The sequence below is a fragment of the Xyrauchen texanus genome, unplaced genomic scaffold (assembly GCF_025860055.1).
Source record: "Xyrauchen texanus isolate HMW12.3.18 unplaced genomic scaffold, RBS_HiC_50CHRs HiC_scaffold_113, whole genome shotgun sequence".
Lineage (NCBI taxonomy): Eukaryota > Metazoa > Chordata > Actinopteri > Cypriniformes > Catostomidae > Xyrauchen > Xyrauchen texanus.
In genome coordinates this window covers 5902-27960 of record NW_026265465.1, presented here as the reverse complement: position 1 = coordinate 27960, position 22059 = coordinate 5902, and the positions used below count along the sequence as shown (strand labels likewise).

Below are 22059 nucleotides of genomic sequence, written 5' to 3'. Positions count from 1 at the left end.
CACCAACATCTACTCTGCCAACAACAACATCAGCAACACCAACATCTTCTGAGTCCACAACAACAACAGCACAAACCTCAAATGTGCCAGCAACAACAGCACCAACATCTACTGTGCCAAAAACTACAGCAGCACCAACATCTACTGTGCCAACAACTACATCAGCACCAACGTCTGATGTATCAACAACAGCAGCACCAACATCTACTGTGCCAACAACAGCAGAAGCAACAACTACTGTGCCAACAACTACATCAGCAACACCAACATCTTCTGAGTCCACAACAATAACAGCACAAACATCTACTCTGCCAACAACAACATCAGCAACACCAACATCTTCTGAGTCCACAACAATAACAGCACAAATCCCTACTATGCCAGCATCAACAGCACCAACATCTACCGTTCCAACATCTACTGCAGCACCAACATCTGCTGTAACAACAACAGGAGAATCAACATCTAGTGTGCCAACAACAGCAGAACCAACATATACTGAGCCAATAACTACAGCAGCATCAAAATCTGCTGTAACAACAAGAGCAGCAGAAGCAACATCTACAGCGCCAACAACAACAGCACCCGCATCTACTCAGTCAACAACCACAGCAGCAAAATCGACTGTGCAAACAACAGCAGCTTCACCAACATCTAATATGCCAATAACAAAAACAGCAAGAACATCCACTCTGGCAGCAACCACAAAACCAACATCTACTTTACCAACAACAACAATGTCTCAAACATCTACTGTGCCAACAACAGCAGAACTAACATTTACTCTGCCAATAACAACATCAGCACCACCAACATCTTCTGAGTCCACAACAACAACAGCACAAACCTCTACTGTGCCAGCAACAACAGCACCAACATCTACTGTGCCAAAAACTACAGCAGCACCAACAGCTACTGTGCCAACAACTACAGCAGCACCAACAGCTACTGTGCCAACAACTACAGCAGCACCAACATCTGATGTAACAACAACAGCAGCACCAACATCTACTGTGCCAACAACAGCAGAAGCAACAACTACTGTGCCAACAACAGCAGAACTAACATCTACTCTGCCAACAACAACATCAGCACCACCAACATCTTCTGAGTCCACAACAACAACAGCACAAACCTCTACTGTGCCAGCAACAACAGCACCAACATCTACTGTGCCTAAAACAACAGCAGCACCAACACCTACTGTGCCAACAACTACAGCAGCACCAACATCTGATGTAACAACAACAGCTGCACCAACATCTACTGAGCCAACAACAGCCGAAGCAACAACTACAGCAGCACCAACATCTACTCTGCCAACAACAACATCAGCAACACCAGCATCTTCTGAGTCCACAACAATAACAGCACAAACCTCTGCTATGCCAACATCTACTGCAGCACCAACATCTGCTGTAACAACCACAGGAGTACCAACATCTAGTGTGCCAACAACAGCAGAACCAACATCTACTGAGCCAATAACTACAGCAGCATCAAAATCTGCTGTAACAACTAGAGCAGCAGAAGAAAAATTGACTGTGCCAACAACTACAGCAGCACCAACATCTGCTCTGTCAACAACAACATCAGCACCACCAACATCTTCTGAGTCCACAACAACAACAGCACAAACCTCTACTGTGCCAGCAAAAACAGCACCAACATCTACTGTGCCAAAAACCACAGGAGCACCAACATCTACTGTGTCAACAACTACAGCAGCACCAACATCTTCTGTAACAACAACCTCAGAAGCAACAACTACTGTGCCAACAACTACAGCAGCACCAAAATCTACTCTGCCAACAACAACATCAGCACCACCAGCATCTTCTGAGTCCACAACAACAACAGCACAAACCTCTACTGTGCCAGCAACAACAGCACCAACATCTACTGTGCCAACAACAGCAGAACCAACATCTACAGCGCCAACAACAACAGCACCCGCATCTACTCTGTCAACAACCACAGAAGAAAAATCGACTGTGCAAACAACAACAGCTGCACCAACATCTAATGTGCCACCTACAAAAACAGCAAGAACATCCACTCTGGCAGCAACCACAAAACCAACATCAACTTTACCAACAACAACAGTGTCTCAAACATCTACTGTGCCAACAACAGCAGAACCAACATCTACTCTGCCAACAACAACATCAGCAACACCAACATCTTCTGAGTCCACAACAACAACAGCACAAACCTCAAATGTGCCAGCAACAACAGCACCAACATCTACTGTGCCAAAAACTACAGCAGCACCAACATCTACTGTGCCAACAACTACAGCAGCACCAACATCTGATGTATCAACAACAGCAGCACCAACATCTACTGTGCCAACAACAGCAGAAGCAACAACTACTGTGCCAACAACTACAGCAGCACAAACATCTACTCTGCCAACAACAACATCAGCAACACCAACATCTTCTGAGTCCACAACAATAACAGCACAAACCTCTGCTATGCCAGCATCAACAGCACCAACATCTACTGTTCCAGCATCTACTGCAGCACCAACATCTGCTGTAACAACAACAGGAGAACCAACATCTAGTGTGCCAACAACAGCAGAACCAACATATACTGAGCCAATAACTACAGCAGCATCAAAATCTGCTGTAACAACAAGAGCAGCAGAAGCAACATCTACAGCGCCAACGACAACCGCAACTGCATCTACTCTGTCAACAACCACCAAAGAAAAATCGACTGTGCAAACAACAACAGCTGCACCAACATCTAATGTGCCAACTACAAAAACAGCAAGAACATTCACTCTGGCAGCAACCACAAAACCAACATCTACTTTACCAACAACAACAGAGTCTCAAACATCTACTTTGCCAACAACAGCAGAACCAACATCTACTGTGCCAAAAACTACAGCAGCACCAACATCTACTGTGCCAACAACTACAGCAGCACCAACATCTGCTTTAACAACAACAGTAGAACAAACATCTACTGTTCCAATAACTATAGCAGAACCAACAACTACTGTGACAACAACAACATCACCAGCATCTACTGTGTCAATAACAACAGCACCAACATCTACTGAGCCAACAACAACAGCAGCATCAACATCTGCTGTAACAACGACAACAGCACCAACATCTACTGCACCAACAAAAACAACAACAACAACAAATGTACCACCAACATTTTCTGATTCCACAGCAACAACAGCACAAATAGCTGCTTTGCAAACAACAAGAGCACCAAGATCTACTGGGCCAAAAACAACAGCAGAAGCAACATCTACAGCGCCAACAACAACAGCACCAGCATCTACTCTGTCAAAAACAACAGCAGCAACATCTACTGAGCCAATAACTACAGCAGCATCAAAATCTGCTGTAACAACAAGAGCAGCAGAAGCAACATCTACAGCGCCAACAACAGCATCAGCATCTACTCTGTCAACAACCACCAAAGAAACATCGACTGTGCAAACAACAACAGCTGCACCAACATCTAATGTGCCAACTACAAAAACAGCAAGAACATCCACTCTGGCAGCAACCACAAAACCAACATCTACTTTACCAACAACAACAGTGTCTCAAACATCTGCTGTGCCAACAACAGCAGAACCAACATCTACTCTGCCAACAACAACATCAGCAACACCAACATCTTCTGAGTCCACAACAACAACAGCACAAACCTCTACTGTGCCAGCAACAACAGTACCAACTTCTACTGTGCCAAAAACCACAGCAGCACCAACATCTACTGTGCCAACAACTACAGCAGCACCAACATCTTCTGTAACAACAACCTCAGAAGCAACAACTACTGTGCCAAAAACTACAGCAGCACCAAAATCTACTCTGCCAACAACAACATCAGCACCACCAGCATCTTCTGAGTCCAAAACAACAACAGCACAAACCTCTACTATGCCAGCAACAACAGCACCAACATCTACTGTGCCAATATCTACAGCAGCACCAACATCTGCTATAACAACAACAGCAGAACCAACATCTACTGTGCCAACAACAGCAGAACCAACATCTACTGAGCCAATAACAACAGCAGCATCAACATTTGCTGTAACAACAAGAGCAGCAGAAGCAACATCTACAGCGCCAACAACAACAGCACACGCTTCTACTCTGTCAACAACCACAGAAGAAAAATCTACTGTGCAAACAACAACATCTGCACCAACATCTAATGTGCCAACAACAAAAACAGCAAGAACATCCACTCTGGCAGCAACCACAAAACCAACATCTACTTTACCAACAACAGTGTCTCAAACATCTACTGTGCCAACAACTACAGAACCAACATCTACTCTGCAAACAACAACATCAGCCCAACCAACATCTTCTGAGTCCCATAAAACAACAGCACAAACCTCTACTGTGCCAGCAACAAAAGCACCAACATCTACTGTGCCAACAACAGCAGAAGCAACAACTACTGTCCCAACAACTACAGCAGCACCAACATCTACAATGCCAAAAACTACAGTGTCACCAACATGTACTGTGCCAACAACTTCAGCAGCACCAACATCTGCTGTAACAACATCAGCAGAACCAACATCTACTTTGCCAACAACATCAGAACCAACATCTACGATGCCAACAACTACAGCAGAACCAATAACTACTGTGCCAACAACAACATCACCAGCATTTACTGTGTCAACAACAACAGCACCAACGTCTACTGAGCCAAAAACTACAGCAGCACAAACATCTGCTGTAACAACAACAACAGAACCAACATCTACTGTGCCAACAACAGCAGAACCAACATCTACGTTGCCAACAACTACAGAAGAACCAACAACTACTGTGACAACATCAGCACCACCAACACCTTCGGAGTCAAAAACAACAACAGCACAAACCTCTACTTTGCCAGCAACAACAGCACCAACATCTACTGTGCCAACAACTACAGCAGCACCAACATCTACAGTGCCAACAACTACAGCAGCACCAACATCTACTGAGCCAATAACTACAGCAGTATCAACATCTGCTGTAACAACAAGAGCAACAGAAGCAACATCTACAGTGCCAACAACAACAGCACACGCATCTACTCTGTCAACAACCACAGAAGAAAAATCTACTGTGCAAACAACAACATCTACAAAAACAGCACGAATTTCCACTCTGGCAGCAACCACAAAACCAACATCTACTTTACCAACAACAACAGTGTCTCAAACATCTACTGTGCCAACAACAGCAGAACCAACATCTACTCTGCCAACAACAACATCAGCACCACCAACAACTTCTGATTCCAAAACAACAACAGCACAAACCTCTACTGTCCCACTAACAACAGCACCAACATCTACAATGCCAACAACTTCAGCAGCACCAACATCTGCTGTAACAACAACAGCAGAACCAACATCTACTTTGCCAACAACATCAGAACCAACATCTACGATGCCAACAACTACAGCAGAACCAACAACTACTGTGCCAACAACAACATCACCAGCATCTACTGTGTCAACAACAACAGCACCAACGTCTACTGAGCCAAAAACTACAGCAGCACAAACATCTGTTGTAACAACAACAACAGAACCAACATCTACTGTGCCAACAACAGCAGAACCAACATCTACGTTGCCAACAGCTACAGAAGAACCAACAACTACTGTGACAACATCAGCACCACTAACACCTTCTGAGTCAATAACAACAACAGCACAAAACTCTACTGTCCCACTAACAACAGCACCAACATATACAATGCCAACAACTTCAGCAGCACCAACATCTGCTGTAACAACAACAGCAGAACCAACATCTACTTTGCCAACAACATCAGAACCAACATCTACGATGCCAACAACTACAGCAGAACCAACAACTACTGTGCCAACAACAACATCACCAGCATCTACTGTGTCAACAACAACAGCACCAACGTCTACTGAGCCAAAAACTACAGCAGCACAAACATCTGCTGTAACAACAACAGAACCAACATCTACTGTGCCAACAACAGCAGAACCAACATCTACGTTGCCAACAGCTACAGAAGAACCAACAACTACTGTGACAACATCAGCACCACCAACACCTTCTGAGTCAATAACAACAACAGCACAAAACTCTACTGTGCCAGCAACAACAGCACCAACATCTACTGTGCCAACAACTACAGCAGCATCAACATCTACTGTGCCAACAACTACAGCAGCACCAACATCTACTGAGCCAATAACTACAGCAGTATCAACATCTGCTGTGATAACAAGAGCAGCAGAAGCAACATCTACAGCACCAACAACAACCGCACCCGCATCTACTCTGTCAACAACCACAGAAGAAAAATCGACTGTGCAAACAACAACAGCTGCACCAACATCTAATGTGCCAACTACAAAAACAGCAAGAACATCCACTCTGGCAGCAACCACAAAACCAACATCTACTTTACCAACAACAACAGTGTCTCAAACATCTACTGTGCCAACAACAGCAGAACCAACATCTACTCTGCCAACAACAACATCAGCACCACCAACACCTTCTGAGTCCAAAACAACAACAGCACAAACCTCTACTGTGCCAGCAACAACAGCACCAAAATCTACTGTGCCAAAAACTACAGCAGCACCAATATCTACTGTGCCAACAACTACAGCAGCATCAACATCTGCTGTAACAACAACAACAACAGCAGCACCAACATCTACTGAGCCAACAACTACAGCAGCACCTACATCTACTGGGCCAATAACTACAGTAGCATCAACATCTGCTGTAACAACAACAGCAGAATCAACATCTACCGTGCCAACAACAGCAGAACCAACATCTATGTTGCCAACAACTACAGAAGAACCAACAACTACTGTGACAACATCAGCACCACCAACACCTTCTGAGTCAATAACAACAACAGCACAAACCTCTACTGTGCCTGCAACAACAGCACCAACATCTACTGTGCCAACAACTACAGCAGCACCAACATCTACTGAACAAATAACTACAGCAGCATCAAAATCTGCTGTAACAACAAGAGCAGCAGAAGCAACATCTACAGCGCCAGCAACAACAGCACCTGCATCTACTCTGTCAACAACCACAGAATCAAAATCTACTGTGCAAACAACAACAGCTGCACCAACATCTAATATGCCAACAACAAAAACAGCACAAATATCCACTCTGGCAGCAACCACAAAACAAACATCTACTTTACCAACAACAACAGTGTCTCAAACATCTACTGTGCCAGCAACAGCAGAATCAACATCTACTCTGCCAACAACAACATCAGCACCACCAATACCTTCTGAGTCCAAAACAACAACAGCACAAACCTCTACTGTGCCAGCAACAACAGCACCAACATCTGCAATGCCAAAAACTACAGCGGCACCAACATATACTGTGTCAAGAACTACAGCAGCACCAATATTTGCTGTAACAACAACAGCAGAACCAAGATCTACTGTGCCAAGAACATCAGAACCAACATCTACGATGCCAACAACTACAGCAGAACCAACAACTACTGTGCCAACAACAACATCACCAGCATCTACTGTGTCAACAACAACAGCACCAACGTCTACTGAGCCAAAAACTACAGTATCACAAACATTTGCTGTAACAACAACAGCAGAACCAACATCTACTCTGCCAACAACAACATCAGCACCACCAAGACCTTCTGAGTCCAAAACAACAACTGCACACACCTCTACTGTACCAGCAACAACAGCACCAACATCTACTGTGCCAAAAACTACAGCAGCACCAACATCTACTGTGCCAACAACAGCACCAACATCTACAGCAGCATCAACATCTGCTGTAACAACAACAGCAGAAGCAACACCTTTTGTGCCAACAACTACAGCAGCACCACCAACATCTTCTGAGTCTACATCAACAACAACAGACAAATCTACATTGACAGCACCAACAGCACGAACATCTTCTCTGCCAACAACAACATCAGCACCACCAGCATCTTCTGAGTCCAAACCAACAACAGTACAAACATCTACAGCAGCACAAAAATCTGCTGTAACAACAATAGCAGATACAACATATACTGTGCCAACAACAGCAGAACAAACATCTACGGTGCCAACAACTACAGCAGAACCAACATCTGCTGTAACAACAATAGCAGATACAACATATACTGTGCCAACAACAGCAGAACAAACATCTACGGTGCCAACAACTACAGCAGAACCAACAACTACTGTGCCAACAATAACATCACCAGCATCTACTGAGTCAGCAACAACAGCACCAACATCTACTGAGCCAACAACAACAGCAGCACTAACATCTGCTGTAACAACAACAGCAGAACAAACATCTACTCTGCCAATAACAACAGCAGAAGCAACAACTACTGTGCCAACAACTACAGCAGCAACAACATCTACTCTGCCAACAACAACATCAGCACCACCAACATCTTCTGAGTCTGCAACAAGAACAGCAGACAAATATACATTGACAACACCAACATCTACTCTGCCAACAACAACAGCAGAAGCAACAACTACTGTGCCAACAACTACAGCAGCAACAACATCTACTCTGCCAACAACAACATCAGCACCACCAACATCTTCTGAGTCCACAACAAAAACAGCACAAACCTCTACTCTGTCAGTAACAACAGCACCAACATCTACTGTACCAAAAACTACAGCACCAACAACATCTACTGTGCCAACAACTACAGCAGCACCAACATCTGCTGTAACAACAACCTCAGAACCAACATCTACTGTGCCAACAACAGCAGAACCAACATCTACTGTGCCAAGAATAGCAGAACAAACATCTACTGTGCCAATAACTTCAGCAGATCCAACAACTACTGTGACAACAACATCACCAGCATCTACTGTTTCAATAACTATAGCACCAACATCTACTGAGATAACAACTACAGCAGCATCAACATCTGCTGTAACAACATCAGCACCACCAACACCTTCTGAGTCCAAAACAACAACAGCACAAACCTCTTCTGTACCAGCAACAAAAGCACCAACATCTATTGTGCAAACAACAACAGCAGCACCAACATCTACTCTGCCTAGAACCACATCAGCACCACCAGCATCTTCTGAGTCCACAACAACAACAGCACAAACCTCTACTATGCCAGCAACAACAGCACCAACATTTACTGTGCCAACATCTAAAGCAGCACCAACATCTGCTGTAACAACAACAGCAGAACCAACATCTACTGTGCCAACAACAGCAGAACCAACATCTACTGAGCCAATAAGTACAGCAGCATCACCATCTGCTATAACAACAACAGCAGCAGATGCAACATCTACTGCGCCAACAACAACAACACCCGCATCTACTCTGTCAACAACAACAGAAGCAAAATCTACTGTGCAAACAACAAGAGCTGCACCAACATCTAATGTGCCAACAACAAAAAAAGCACGAACATCCACTCTGGCAACAGCCACAAAACCAACATCTACTTTACCAACAACAACAACAGTGTCTCAAACATCTACTGTGCCAACAACAGCAGTACCAACATCTACTCTGCCAACAACAACATCAGCACCACCAACACCTTCTGAGTCCACAGCAAAAATAGCACAAATTGCTACTGTGCAAACAACAACAGCACCAACATCTACTCTGCCAAAAACAACAGCAGAAGCAACATCTACAGCACCAACAACAACAGCACCAGCATCTACTCTGTCAACAACAACAGCAGCAATATCTGCTGGGCAAACATACACAGCAGCACCAACATCTACTCTGCCAACAACAACATCAGCACCACCAGCATCTTCTGAGTCCACAACAACAGCACCAACATCTACTGTGCCAACAACTACAGCAGCACCAACATCTGCTGTATCAACAACAGCAGAAACAACATCTACTGTGCCAACAACAGCAGAACCAACATCTACTGAGCCAATAATTACAGCAGCATCAACATTTGCTGTAACAACAACGGCAGCAGAAGCAAAATCTACTGTGCAAACAACAACAGCTGCACCAACATCTATTGTGCCAACAGCAAAAACAGCACAAACATCCACTCTAGCTGCAACCACAAAACCAACATCTACTTTACCAACAACAACAATGTCTCAAACATCTACTGTGCCAGCAACAGCAGAACCAACATCTACTCTGCCAACAACAACATCTGCACTACCAACACCTTCTGAGTCCAAAACAACAATAGCACAAACCTCTACTGTGCCAACAACAACATCACTAGCATCTACTGTGATAACAACAACAGCAGCAACATCTACTGTGCAAACAACAACAGCTGCACTAACATCTATTGAGCTTACAACAGCAGAACCAACATCTACTGCACCAACAAAAACAACAACAAAATCACCACCAACATCTTCTGATTCCACAGCAAAAACAGCACAAATAGCTACTGTGCAAACAACAAGAGCGCTAACATCTACTGGGCCAACAACAACAGCAGCATCAGAACAAACATCTACTCTGCCAACAACAACAGCAGAAGCAACATCTACAGCACCAACAACAACAGCACTAGCATCTACTCTGTCAACAACAACAGCAGAAATATCTACTGTGCAAACAACAACAGCTGCACCAACATCTAATGTGCCAACAACAACAACAGCACGAACATCCACTTTGGCAGCAACCACAAAACAAACATCTACTTTACCAAAAACTACAGCAGCACCAACATCTATTGTGCCAACAACTACAGCAGCACCAACATCTGCTGTAACAACAACAGCAGAACCAACATCTACTGTGCCAACAAAAGCAGAACCAACATCTACTGTGCCAACAAATACAGCAGAACCAACAACTACAGCGCCAACAACAACAACACCCGCATCTACTCTGTCAACAACCACAGAAGCAAAATCTACTGTGCAAACAACAAGAGCTGCACCAACATCTAATGTGCCAACAAAAAAAAAAGTACGAACATCCACTCTGGCAACAGCCACAAATCCAACATCTACTCTACCAACAACAACAACAGTGTCTCAAACATCTACTGTGCCAACAACAGCAGAACCAACATCTACTCTGCCAACAACAACATCAGCACCACCAACACCTTCTGAGTCCACAACAACAACAGCACAAATCTCTAATGTGCCAGCAACAACAGCACCAACATCTACTGTGCCAAAAACTACAGCAGCACCAATATCTACTGTACCTAAAACTACAGCAGCTCTAACATCTGCTGTAACAACAACAGCAGAACCAACATCTACTGTGCCAATAACTACAGCAGAACCAACAACTACTGTGAAAACAACAACATCACCAGCATCTACTGAGCCAACAACTACAGCAGCATCAACATCTTCTGTAATAACAACAGCAGCACCAAAATCTACTAAGCCAACAACTACGGTAGCACCAACATCTAATGCACCAACAAAAACAACAACACCAACAAAAGCACCACCAACATCTTCTTATTCCACAGCAACAACAGCACAAATAGCTACTGTGTATACAACAAGAGCACCAACATCTACTGGGCCAAAAACAACAGCAGCAGCACTAACATCTACTCTGCCAACAACAACAGCAGAAGCAACATCTACAGCGCCAACAACAAGAGCTGCACCAACATCTAATGTGCCAACAACAACAGCACCAACATCTAATGTGCTAACAACTACAGCAGAAGCACCAACATCTACTGTGCGTATAAAAGCAGAACCAACATCTACTGCACCAACAAAAACAACAACAACAACAACAAAAGCACCACCAACATCTTCTGATTCCACAACAACAACATCACAAATAGCTACTGTGCAAACAACAAGAGTGCTAAAATCTACTGGGCCAACAAAAACAGCAGCAGCAGCAGCACAAACCTCTACTCTGCCAACAACAACAGCAGAAGCAACATCTACAGTGCCAACAACAACAGCACCAGCATCTACTCTGTCAACAACAATAGTAGAAAAATCTACTGTGCAAACAACAACAGCTGCACCAACATCTAATATGCCAACAACAACAACAGCACAAACATCAACTCTGGCAGCAACCACAAAACAAACATTTACTTTACCAAAAACTACAGCAGCACCAACATCTACTGTGCCATCAGCAACAGCAACACTAACATCTAAAGTGCCAACAACAACATCAGCACAAACATATACTCTGCCATCCACAACAGTAGCACCAAAATCTAATATGCAGACAACAACAGTGGCAACAACTTTTACTCTGCAAACAACAATAGCTCCACCAACATCTACTGGAACAAAAACAACAGCAGCACCAACAACATCTGTGCCAACAAATACTTTAGCACAAACATCTACTGTGCCAACAACAACAGCACCAACTTATAGTGTGCAAACAACAACATCATCACAAACATCTACTGTGCCAAAAACAATAGCAGTTCTATCATCTGCTTTGCCAATAACAACAGCAGCACCAACGTCTACTTTGCCAACAACAACAGTGGCTCAAACATTTACTCTACCAACAAGAATATCAGTACCAACATCTACTGTGCAAACAACAATAGCACCAGCATCTACTGTGTCAACAACAGCAGCAGCACTAACATCTACAGTGCAAACAACAACAGCAGGAAGAATGACTATTATGCCAACAACAACAGTAGCACCAAAATCTACTGTACAAACAAGAGCAACAGTACCAATATCTTCTCTGCCAACAACAACAGAACAAACATACACTGTGCCAACAACCAGAACACCAACATCTACTCTGCCATCAACAACAGTGACTCAATCATCTACTGTGCCAACTACAACAGCAGCACAAACATCTGCTGTGCCAACAATATCAGCATCAACATCTACTGTGCCAACAACAACATCACCACCAACATTTTCTGTACCAACATCAACAGCTGCACCAACATCTACTCTGCCAACAACAACAGCAGCACAAACATCTACTTTACAAACAACAACAGCACCATCATCTACTGCGCTAATAACTTCAACATCATCATCTACTGTGCAATCAGCAACAGCAACACTAACATCTAAAGTGCCAACAACATCCACAACAGTAGCACCAAAATCTAATATGCAGACAACAACAGTGGCAACAACATTTACTCTGCAAACAACAATAGCTCCACCAACATCTACTGGGCCAATAACAACAGAAGCACCAACATCATCTGTGCAAACAACTACTGTAGCACAAACATTTACTGTGCCAACAATAACAGCACTGACATCTACTGTGCTAACAACAGCACCAACATCTACTGTGCCAACAACTTCAGTGGCACAAACATCTACTGTGCCAACAACTTCAGTGGCACAAACATCTATTGTGCCAAAAGTCAAACCAACAACTACTGTGCAAACAACAACAACACAAACATCTACTGTGCAAAAAACAACAGGGGCACCAACATCTGTGCCAACAACAACTAAAGCACAAAGAGCTACTCTGCCATTAACAGAATCCTCCAGATCTACTAGGCCAAAAGCATCAACATTTACTATTCCAAACATAACAATAGCACCAACATCTACTGTGCTATCAACATCACTAACATCTACTGTTTTAATAACAACAGCAGCACCTACATCTTCTTTACATGGAAGCCTGACAGCTGCACAGACATCTAAGGTCAAAGGAACAACTGTCAAGTTCAATTCCTCCACTCAGTTACCTGCTAAAACAGCAGCACTGAAAACAGCTCCTGTGACAAAATCACCTACAAGAATACCCACTACAGCTAGAAAAGCTACAAGAAAAACTACTTCAACCACTACAACAACCCGGCCAGCTATCAAAACCACCACTGTATCCAAGGATCCTCCTGGGCCTTCAGAAGGCTTCTTGTTTTTGAATATCCAAATTAGACGTAATTTTATTCCAGCATTGACTGATCCAACAACTTTGGATTATCAAAGTCTATTCAGAAATATTACAATAGAGGTAATTGTCAAATTAATATACTGTATATAGCATTCTCCTTTTGTGAAACATGAAATTAAATATTGTCAATTCACCCTTTTTTTTTCTTCCTAAAGCTGAATCGAGGATATTTGCTAATATATCCATTTACTTTCCTGAGGTGTATTATTATTCGATTCAAGTAAGTTTGCAATTTTAAGTGTACAATAATTTTTTTGTGCAGTGTCACCGTTAATTTTACTTATTTTATGTTTTATTTCTACTTTTATTACTTTTATCTCCAGGCCTGGTGTGGCTCGCATGATCCGTAGAGACCTGAGAAATGAAACCAGTCTTTCTACAGTAGATGTTGAAACACAGCTGATCTTTAGAAATCAGTCGGTTGTACCAAACATTACCAGTGCTGTGGAATCCCTAAGATCTGCCCTATTTGCCTATTTAGTCTTCCTTGATATCATCCCCTCCAGCATCACGGCAGGTGAGTTCAATCCTTTGAGGATAGAAAAGATCAGAAACAGTTTATATTGTGATACATTTTTGGTGTTTTTGTTTACCAACTGTATTAATAGAAATGGCATCGATACAGACAGCCACTTTAGCACTTTAGAATTTTAGCCATAAGAGCTGACTTTGAAGACTATTTATTTGGAGGAGATCACGCAATCTCTAGTGACGTATTCGTGTTTACACGTTACGGACATAATCTCATGTTGTTCTCTTGGTTGAGACATCTAGGATAAGCTCACAAACACACCTTTGTGAGTAATGAAACAGATAAATACAAATCTAAAGTAAAATCAATAAAGCTTCTGTACAGAAGTCCTTCTACTCACTTGTTTGTAGTGTTGCTCTTCCATGTGTGTTGCACGCGCCTCAGTTTTCGTTTTTCTTGTGCCAACGTGATTACATCACATAATGTTGATGACTGGAAGGATGATGTAGATTTTAAAAAGTTAAATATTGATATTTTTCACTACAAAAATGATTGAGTTTCTTTAATTTTACAGCAGAAGTCAGTATGGATGACATTTATGCTGACTAGAGGTGTGCAGCAAAGCCATTATTAGGTGTCAAGTTACTAAGGGGCAAAAAACCCCTATTGTTTTTGTTAGTTTTCATTTTAGGGGTCAAGCCACAAAGGGGCGAAAGACCCCTGTTATTTTCTTTAGTTTTCCTATTAGTAGGCGTCAAGCATCGAAGTGGCTTCATTAATTTTCCTATTCTTAGTCTTCCATTCTTGAGTCTTTGGCAGCCCATAGAACCCCTTCCAGGAAAGTTATAAAATGTGGCACACAGATAGAGGACTGTCTGATGTGTTACCACACACAATTTGACATCTCTACCTTAAACCCTCTGGCACCACCAACTCAAATTTGCACTCACTTTCATGTTAATAACTTTTGAACAATGAATTCTAGAAACAAAATAATTTTTCCTCTGATTCCTTGGCTCAAGACTATTCGATTGCATCGATATGACATCATCTACCTGAGCAGTTTCAGAACGGCACCACATACTAAAAACATTCTAAGCAACTATTTTTAGTTATTTTTAAAGTAAATTAGTTTTTATGATTAAAAGTTTACTTTTTCTAAATGCTCATACACTGTATCTCTGAACGCTTTGAGGGATTAGGACGAAACTTGGTATGTGTCATCAGCATTAGACCCTGAGGATACCTGCAATGTTTTGGTCCACTGCCCCCTACTGGTCACGAATATTTTTGCTTATAACTTCTGAACAGTTTGACAAAATATAATTAAATTAATCTCATTAGATTCAGTGGCCTATAGGGATTCCAACGATATGAAAAATACCTATGTCTACAATTTTGGACATTGGCCATTTAGAATTTTCTGAAAAACATACATTTTCGAACTTGCCTAGACTGTTTCTCTGATTTGCAAGAAAATTGGCCTGCATCATCTAGAGTTTTGATAAACCATACCGTTTGGCGCTTCACTGAATTCAACAAAGAGTGCGCAAAGTTGAACATGAGGCTGTATCTCTGCAACAATTTGAGGGATGAAACTTGATATGTGTCATCCCCTTTAGGCCCTGCGGATACCTTTAGTGTTTTGGCGCACAGGCCCCTACTGGTCAGGAGATCGAAAAATTGCTTTTTTGACTTATAACTTTGCACGCTTTCCTGCATGATAACCATCTGATACCTGAGAAGTTTCAGAACAGCGCCAGATACTGGACAAAAATTCTATTATTCTAACTAGCTATTTTTTGTTAATTTTAAAGTAATTTTTTTTTTTATTATTGAAAGTTTACTTTTTCTAACTCCTCATACACTGTTCATCGGACTCTAATTGTGCCGATAATTGGCTTGACCCCGGTATTGCTGCTTGCAGCTATATTCTGTATTTGTATTTGTATCTGTTCATATGACAAATTTCTCTATTTCTGTATTTTGATATAACCGGGTGTTGGCAGGGCTTAAACCATATTTCTGTTAAAACGAAATTAAATGCCCATTTTTAAGTGTTACTCTTACATTATACAATATGCAATCTATCTATACAATATTTGACTGTGGGGATTGAAACAACAACCTTCTGATTACCGGTTATGTGCTTTAGCCCAGTACGCCACCACCACTGCATTATTTAGTTTAATATAAATACAAATAATAATAATAATAATAATAATAATAATAATAATCAATAATAATAATAATAATAATGTTAAATTTATATATCCACTTACCAGGGTTCAAGAACAGTGTTTACGATGTGGACCTTAATGTTACACTTGACACGCTCCAGACGCGCACAATTAACAGAGACCGCAAATGGAGTCAAGACCAGACCCATCCAATCTGAAATCACAACGAACGCATTTTCAAGGTTTACACTTTAGAAATATTGGCTGCAGAGATTCCTTGTGCCTTTTGGATAATCAGTCATACAAATATTTTTTATATTATTCAGATGAATCCGTTATTCGTTTTGAAATCATTATTTGTGCCTTTCTGAATAAGGTATTCGGCTTCGGGCTCATCCATGAGCCTGTGATTTTTGGAGCTTCAAAAGTCAAATCACTTGCATTTTTAAGATCTACTGTGCTAAAATATTTTTATAATTTTCTTCAAATGTGTTATGGTGAAGAACCTCTCGGTTACTGTTGTAACCTCCATTTACTGATGGAGGGGTCGAGATGTTGTGTCGATGTAGTGACACTAGGGGTCGCTCTTGGAAGCCCCAAAACACCTTCAAATCTTTGAGAAAAGGCCAATGAAAATTGTCGAGTGCAATTTGCAGGCCCCTCCCCTGGACACACAGGTATAAAAGGGAGCTGGAATGCAGAATTCATTCAGGTTTTGTGCTGAGGAGCCAAGATAAGGTCGGGGGCATTTCAGCAGGTAGTACAGCATTGTGGCCAGAGGAACACAACGTCTTGTTCCTTCCATCATGGAACGTAGGTTCTCCTCTCACTCACTCAACGTTGTGTTGATGTAGTGACACTAGGGGTCCCTATACAAAATGCCACAACAGCTTAACTGTGTTACGTGAACTGCCAATGCAGGTGTAAATAGGCTACTGCGAGCATAAGAACAGATGCACTTGGGCTGCACGTAGCCTCCCCCAACGCCCCAAAATATTTCATTTAGCTCCCCACATCCATGGAAGGGGGGGCCTATCAAATATGGGAGTGGGAGATTTTTCTCTCCACAGAGTATTAGATTCAGCTGGGGCTTTTTAATGCTCATTAAATGCAATGGGGAATGTGTTAATTTCCTTTCCTATACTTTCAGGGGGAAAAGACCCCATGGATACCACACCATGGTAGGGGGGGGTTAACATGTGGCAAATACCTCACTTGGAAGGGGCGTGGTGATAGGTCCTGCCCTTCGATGGGGAGGAGCTCTATAAACACAGTGACCAGGGCAAAGAGGGCTCTGCCCAAGGGAGACATGGGTCTACCGAAGGGAGACTGCCATGTAAGATAAAGTGCATCCAGAAAGTATTCACAGCGCTTAACTTCTTCCACATTTTGTTATGTTACAGCCTTATTCCAAAATGGATTAAATTCATTATTTTCCTCAAAATTCTACAAAGAATACCCCATAATGGCAATGTGAAAGAAGTTTGTTTGAAATCTTTGCAAATTTATTAAAAATAAAAAATGGAAAATAAGTATTCACAGCCTTTGCCATGACACTCAAAATTGAGCACGTGCATCCTGTTTCCACTGATCATCCTTGAGATGTTTCTACAACTACATTGGAGTCCACCTGTGGTAAATTCAGTTGATTGGACATGATTTGGAAAGGCACACACCTGTCTATATAAGGTCCTACAGTTAACAGTGCATGTCAGAGCACAAACCAAGCCATGAAGTCCAAGATATTGTCTGTAGACCTCCGAGACAGGATTGTATCGAGGCACAGATCTGGGGAAGGGTACAGAAACATTTCTGCAGCATTGAAGGTCCCATTGAGCACAGTGGCCTCCATCAACCGTAAATGGAAGAAGTTTTGATCCACCAGGACTCTTCCTAGAGCTTCTGCCTGGCCAAACTTAGCGATCGGGGGAGAAGGGCCTTAGTCAGGGAGGTGACTAAGAACCCAATGGTCACCCTGACAGAGCTCCAGCATTTCTCTGTGGACAGAGGAGAACCTTCCAGAAGAACAACCATCTATGCAAAACTCCACCAATCAGGCCTGTATGGTAGAGTGGCCAGACGGAAGCCACTCCTCAATAAAAGGCACATGACAGCCCGTCTGGAGTTTGCCAAAAGGCACCTGAAGGACTCTCAGACATGAGAAACAAAATTCTCTGGTCTGATGAAACAAATATTGAACACTTTGGCCTGAATGGCAAGCTAAATGTCTGGAGCAAACCAGGCACTGCTCATCACCTGGCCAATACCATCCATACAGTGAAGCATGGTGGTGGCAGCATCATGCTGTGGGGATGTTTTTCAGCGGCAGGAACTGGGAGACTACTCAGGATTGAGGGTAAGATGACTGCAGCAATGTACAGAGACATCCTTGATGAAAACCTGCTCCAGAGTGCTCTGGACCTCAGACTGGGGGGAAGGTTCATCTTCCAACAGGACAACAACCCTAAGCACTCAGTAAAGATAACAAAGGAGTGGCTACAGGACAACTCTGTGAATGTCCTTGAGTGGCCCAGCCAGAGCCCAGACTTGAACCCGATTGAACATCTCTGGAGAGAACTGAAAATGGCTGTGCACCTACGCTCCCCATCCAACCTGATGGAGCTTGAGAGGTTCTTCAAAAAAGAATGGGAGAAACAGTCCAAAAATAGTTGTGCCAAACTTGTAGCATCATACACAAAAATACTTGAGGCTGTAATTGGTGCCAAAGGTGCTTCAACGAAGTATTGAGCAAAGGCTGTTAATACTTATGTACATGTGATTTTTTAATACATGTGCAAATATTTCAAACAAACTTCTTTCACATTGTCATTATGGGGTATTGTTTGTAGAAATGTTTTGTTTTGAGGAAATTCCTGAATTTAATCAATTTTGGAATAAGGCTGTAACATAACAAAATGTGGAAAAAGTGAAGCGCTGTGAATAATTTTCGGATGCACTGTATATCACAGGAGGTTACCGGGGTCTGCTCCTCGTCGGCCTCAGACTGGGCCGGCACACCCGAAAGCACCAGCCCGGTGGAGTCCTCAGCGTCTGGCATCAAGGCACTCTCTGATGCAGCAATCGACATCTTATCCAACCCGCGAGCTCCGAAAGAGACAGTAGGCTGGCACTGAGTCGAGCTGCCTGTCTCATCCCAGAACTGGACGGGAGCAAACGAGCGGACCGGGGAATGAGCTGAAGTGGCTTTCCCCCGGAGGAAGGAAAGCCGTGACCGCAACGTTGCCATGGTCACGTTCTCGCAGTGACAACGTCAACATTCACGAATGCTTCCTCAATGTGATTACGGCCTAGACACGTAAGTCAGTGATTGCGCTCATCAGAGGCGGAGAGGTAACGACCACACCCAGGAACTACACAAAGATGGAAAGGCATCTTTAAAAAGACGTTCACGTCAATATGTTAGCTCTAATAGAGGAAATATATGCTTTAGAGGAGAAATACACTCTTGTAGCAATGTCGAAGCACCCAGGGGCATTGCTCTGCACAAAGCATGCAGATGGAGAGAAAGCCGCTGGAATGCGCCATATTTCCAACAGCAAATGCTTCTTTAGAGGTGAATTGGAACTGCAGTGGATTTAGCTCGCTGATACTTAACCACTCGTCTCCAAAGAAAAAATCTGAATGAATCCTGCATTCCAGCTCCCTTTTATACCCATATGTCTGGGGAAGTTTCATGAAAATTCAACTCGCCAATTTTCATTGCCATTTTCTCAAAGATTTGAAGGTGATTTAGGGCTCCCAAGAGGGACCCCTAGTGTCACTACATCGACATAACATTGAGTGAGTGACAGAAGGGGAAAGAAAGTCATACACACCTGGGAAATCATAAGGGTGATTAAATTATGAGAATTGTAATTTTTAAGTTAACGACACCTTTAAATGATTTTGCTGATAATATAATTTGCAATGAAAAAAATTATTGAATAAGAAAATTGTAGAATAGAAGCATGTTCACATGTGGACTTTTAGACTCCACTGTAAATTCCACTTCAAATGTGGCTACTGTTCTGTCTTCATGATGTAAAGATGCCTCTGGATTGCTTGAACCCATTTTTTCGCATTATCAAAGTCCTGTGGGTTCTGATTTTAGTAGGAGGTTGAGAGAAATACAGTTGATTATTTAGGACACACAGTAGAAGAAATATAAATTGGCACACAAGATTTTACCCATTCTTAGGATGCAAATGAATTCATTAGAAAAATGGGACATAATCTGAAGACTTGTGGAGAAACCACAATATTCACATAAAAGTGTAAAGAGTGTTACACATAACAAAAACATGATTATTTACAAGTTAATGGGTTTATGTACTAATTATTAAACTTTTCACAGTGGCAAGAAATGAAACTGTAACAACATCTGCACCAAATACAACAAACATCTCTACTGCTTTCACAACATCCAGCACTTCCTGTCTGAAGACTAGAATGACAAAAATAATCTGGTTCCTGTTTCCTGTTCTTCTCATTTACTTCTGATGAACAGCCAAATTAAACATGACACTAGGCAGAATTCAATTAAATTGCACACAGCTTCTTAATTAATGATGCTTTCTAAAATTTACTTTCTAATTTATTAAATAAATACTAGAACCCACAATAGTTTTCAAATGCTTGTTTTTGTTTAAAGTGTTTTCATTTTAATTATTTTAAAGGTGTTTTAAGTTTAAAGTACCAACAGCCATTATACATTACTGACTGTATACTATACAAAATAAATTATTTGCTGTATATTATATAAAATATGTATTCATATATAACAAAATATATATAATGTGTGTGTATGTGTGTTTGTGTGTACATTACCTGAAATAAAAATATAATGTTCAAGTACTGTGCAGTAATTTTATTAACAAAATGTTTATAATAAATAAATAAAAAAGGCTGATATTATATATTTTGAAAGGGTTAATGAATCCAAAAATTTTAATTGTGTCATCACATACTCATCCTTATGTCATTCCAAACCTGTATGAAATTTCTTATGCTGGACACTAAATAAATTGTTTTATTCCCTTTGTGTTTTTTCAAAGTGGTGCAAGTGGATAGTAACTTGCTTTAAAGGGACCCAAAAGTCGAATTAGTTTGGGTTAGGCCCTAAATTCTGGGTTTTCTCTCATCTTCTGAAAACTTGGAACATGACACACGAATAGCAAAAGAAAATTCTATGATCCTTTTGGGTACTTTTTATGATTAAAAAGAGTCACATACACTGCCATTGCATTAAGACGATCCACACGAATCATTAAAACAACTCCTTCAGTGAAAAGTAATAGAGGTTTGGAATGACTTCAGGGTGAGTAAAAGATGAGATCATTTTAGGCAAACTATCCGTTTATAAAACCCAAGGCAGGTTTTCCTTGGGTTAGCATGTCTATGAGCATGCTCAACAACATCCCATATAGTAAATCTGAAGATCCTTACCAAGACAACCAGAGGCTGCAGAAACATCTGACTAAACCAATGGTTCATC

General features: G+C 41.9%; 1 protein-coding gene across 1 annotated transcript; it reads left to right on the top strand.

Moving 5' to 3' along the window:
• Positions 1 to 230: 230 nt before the first annotated feature.
• LOC127641602 (mucin-3A-like) lies at positions 231 to 21263 on the top strand (the record flags this gene model as incomplete). Its single annotated transcript, XM_052124583.1, has 11 exons — positions 231 to 323; positions 545 to 626; positions 1405 to 1446; positions 1564 to 1711; positions 7360 to 7571; positions 10426 to 10544; positions 10912 to 11041; positions 11605 to 13973; positions 14069 to 14133; positions 14237 to 14430; positions 20920 to 21263. Coding segments are annotated over 11 exons (3600 nt in total), but the record flags the coding sequence as incomplete, so codon positions are not given.
• Positions 21264 to 22059: the final 796 nt, after the last annotated feature.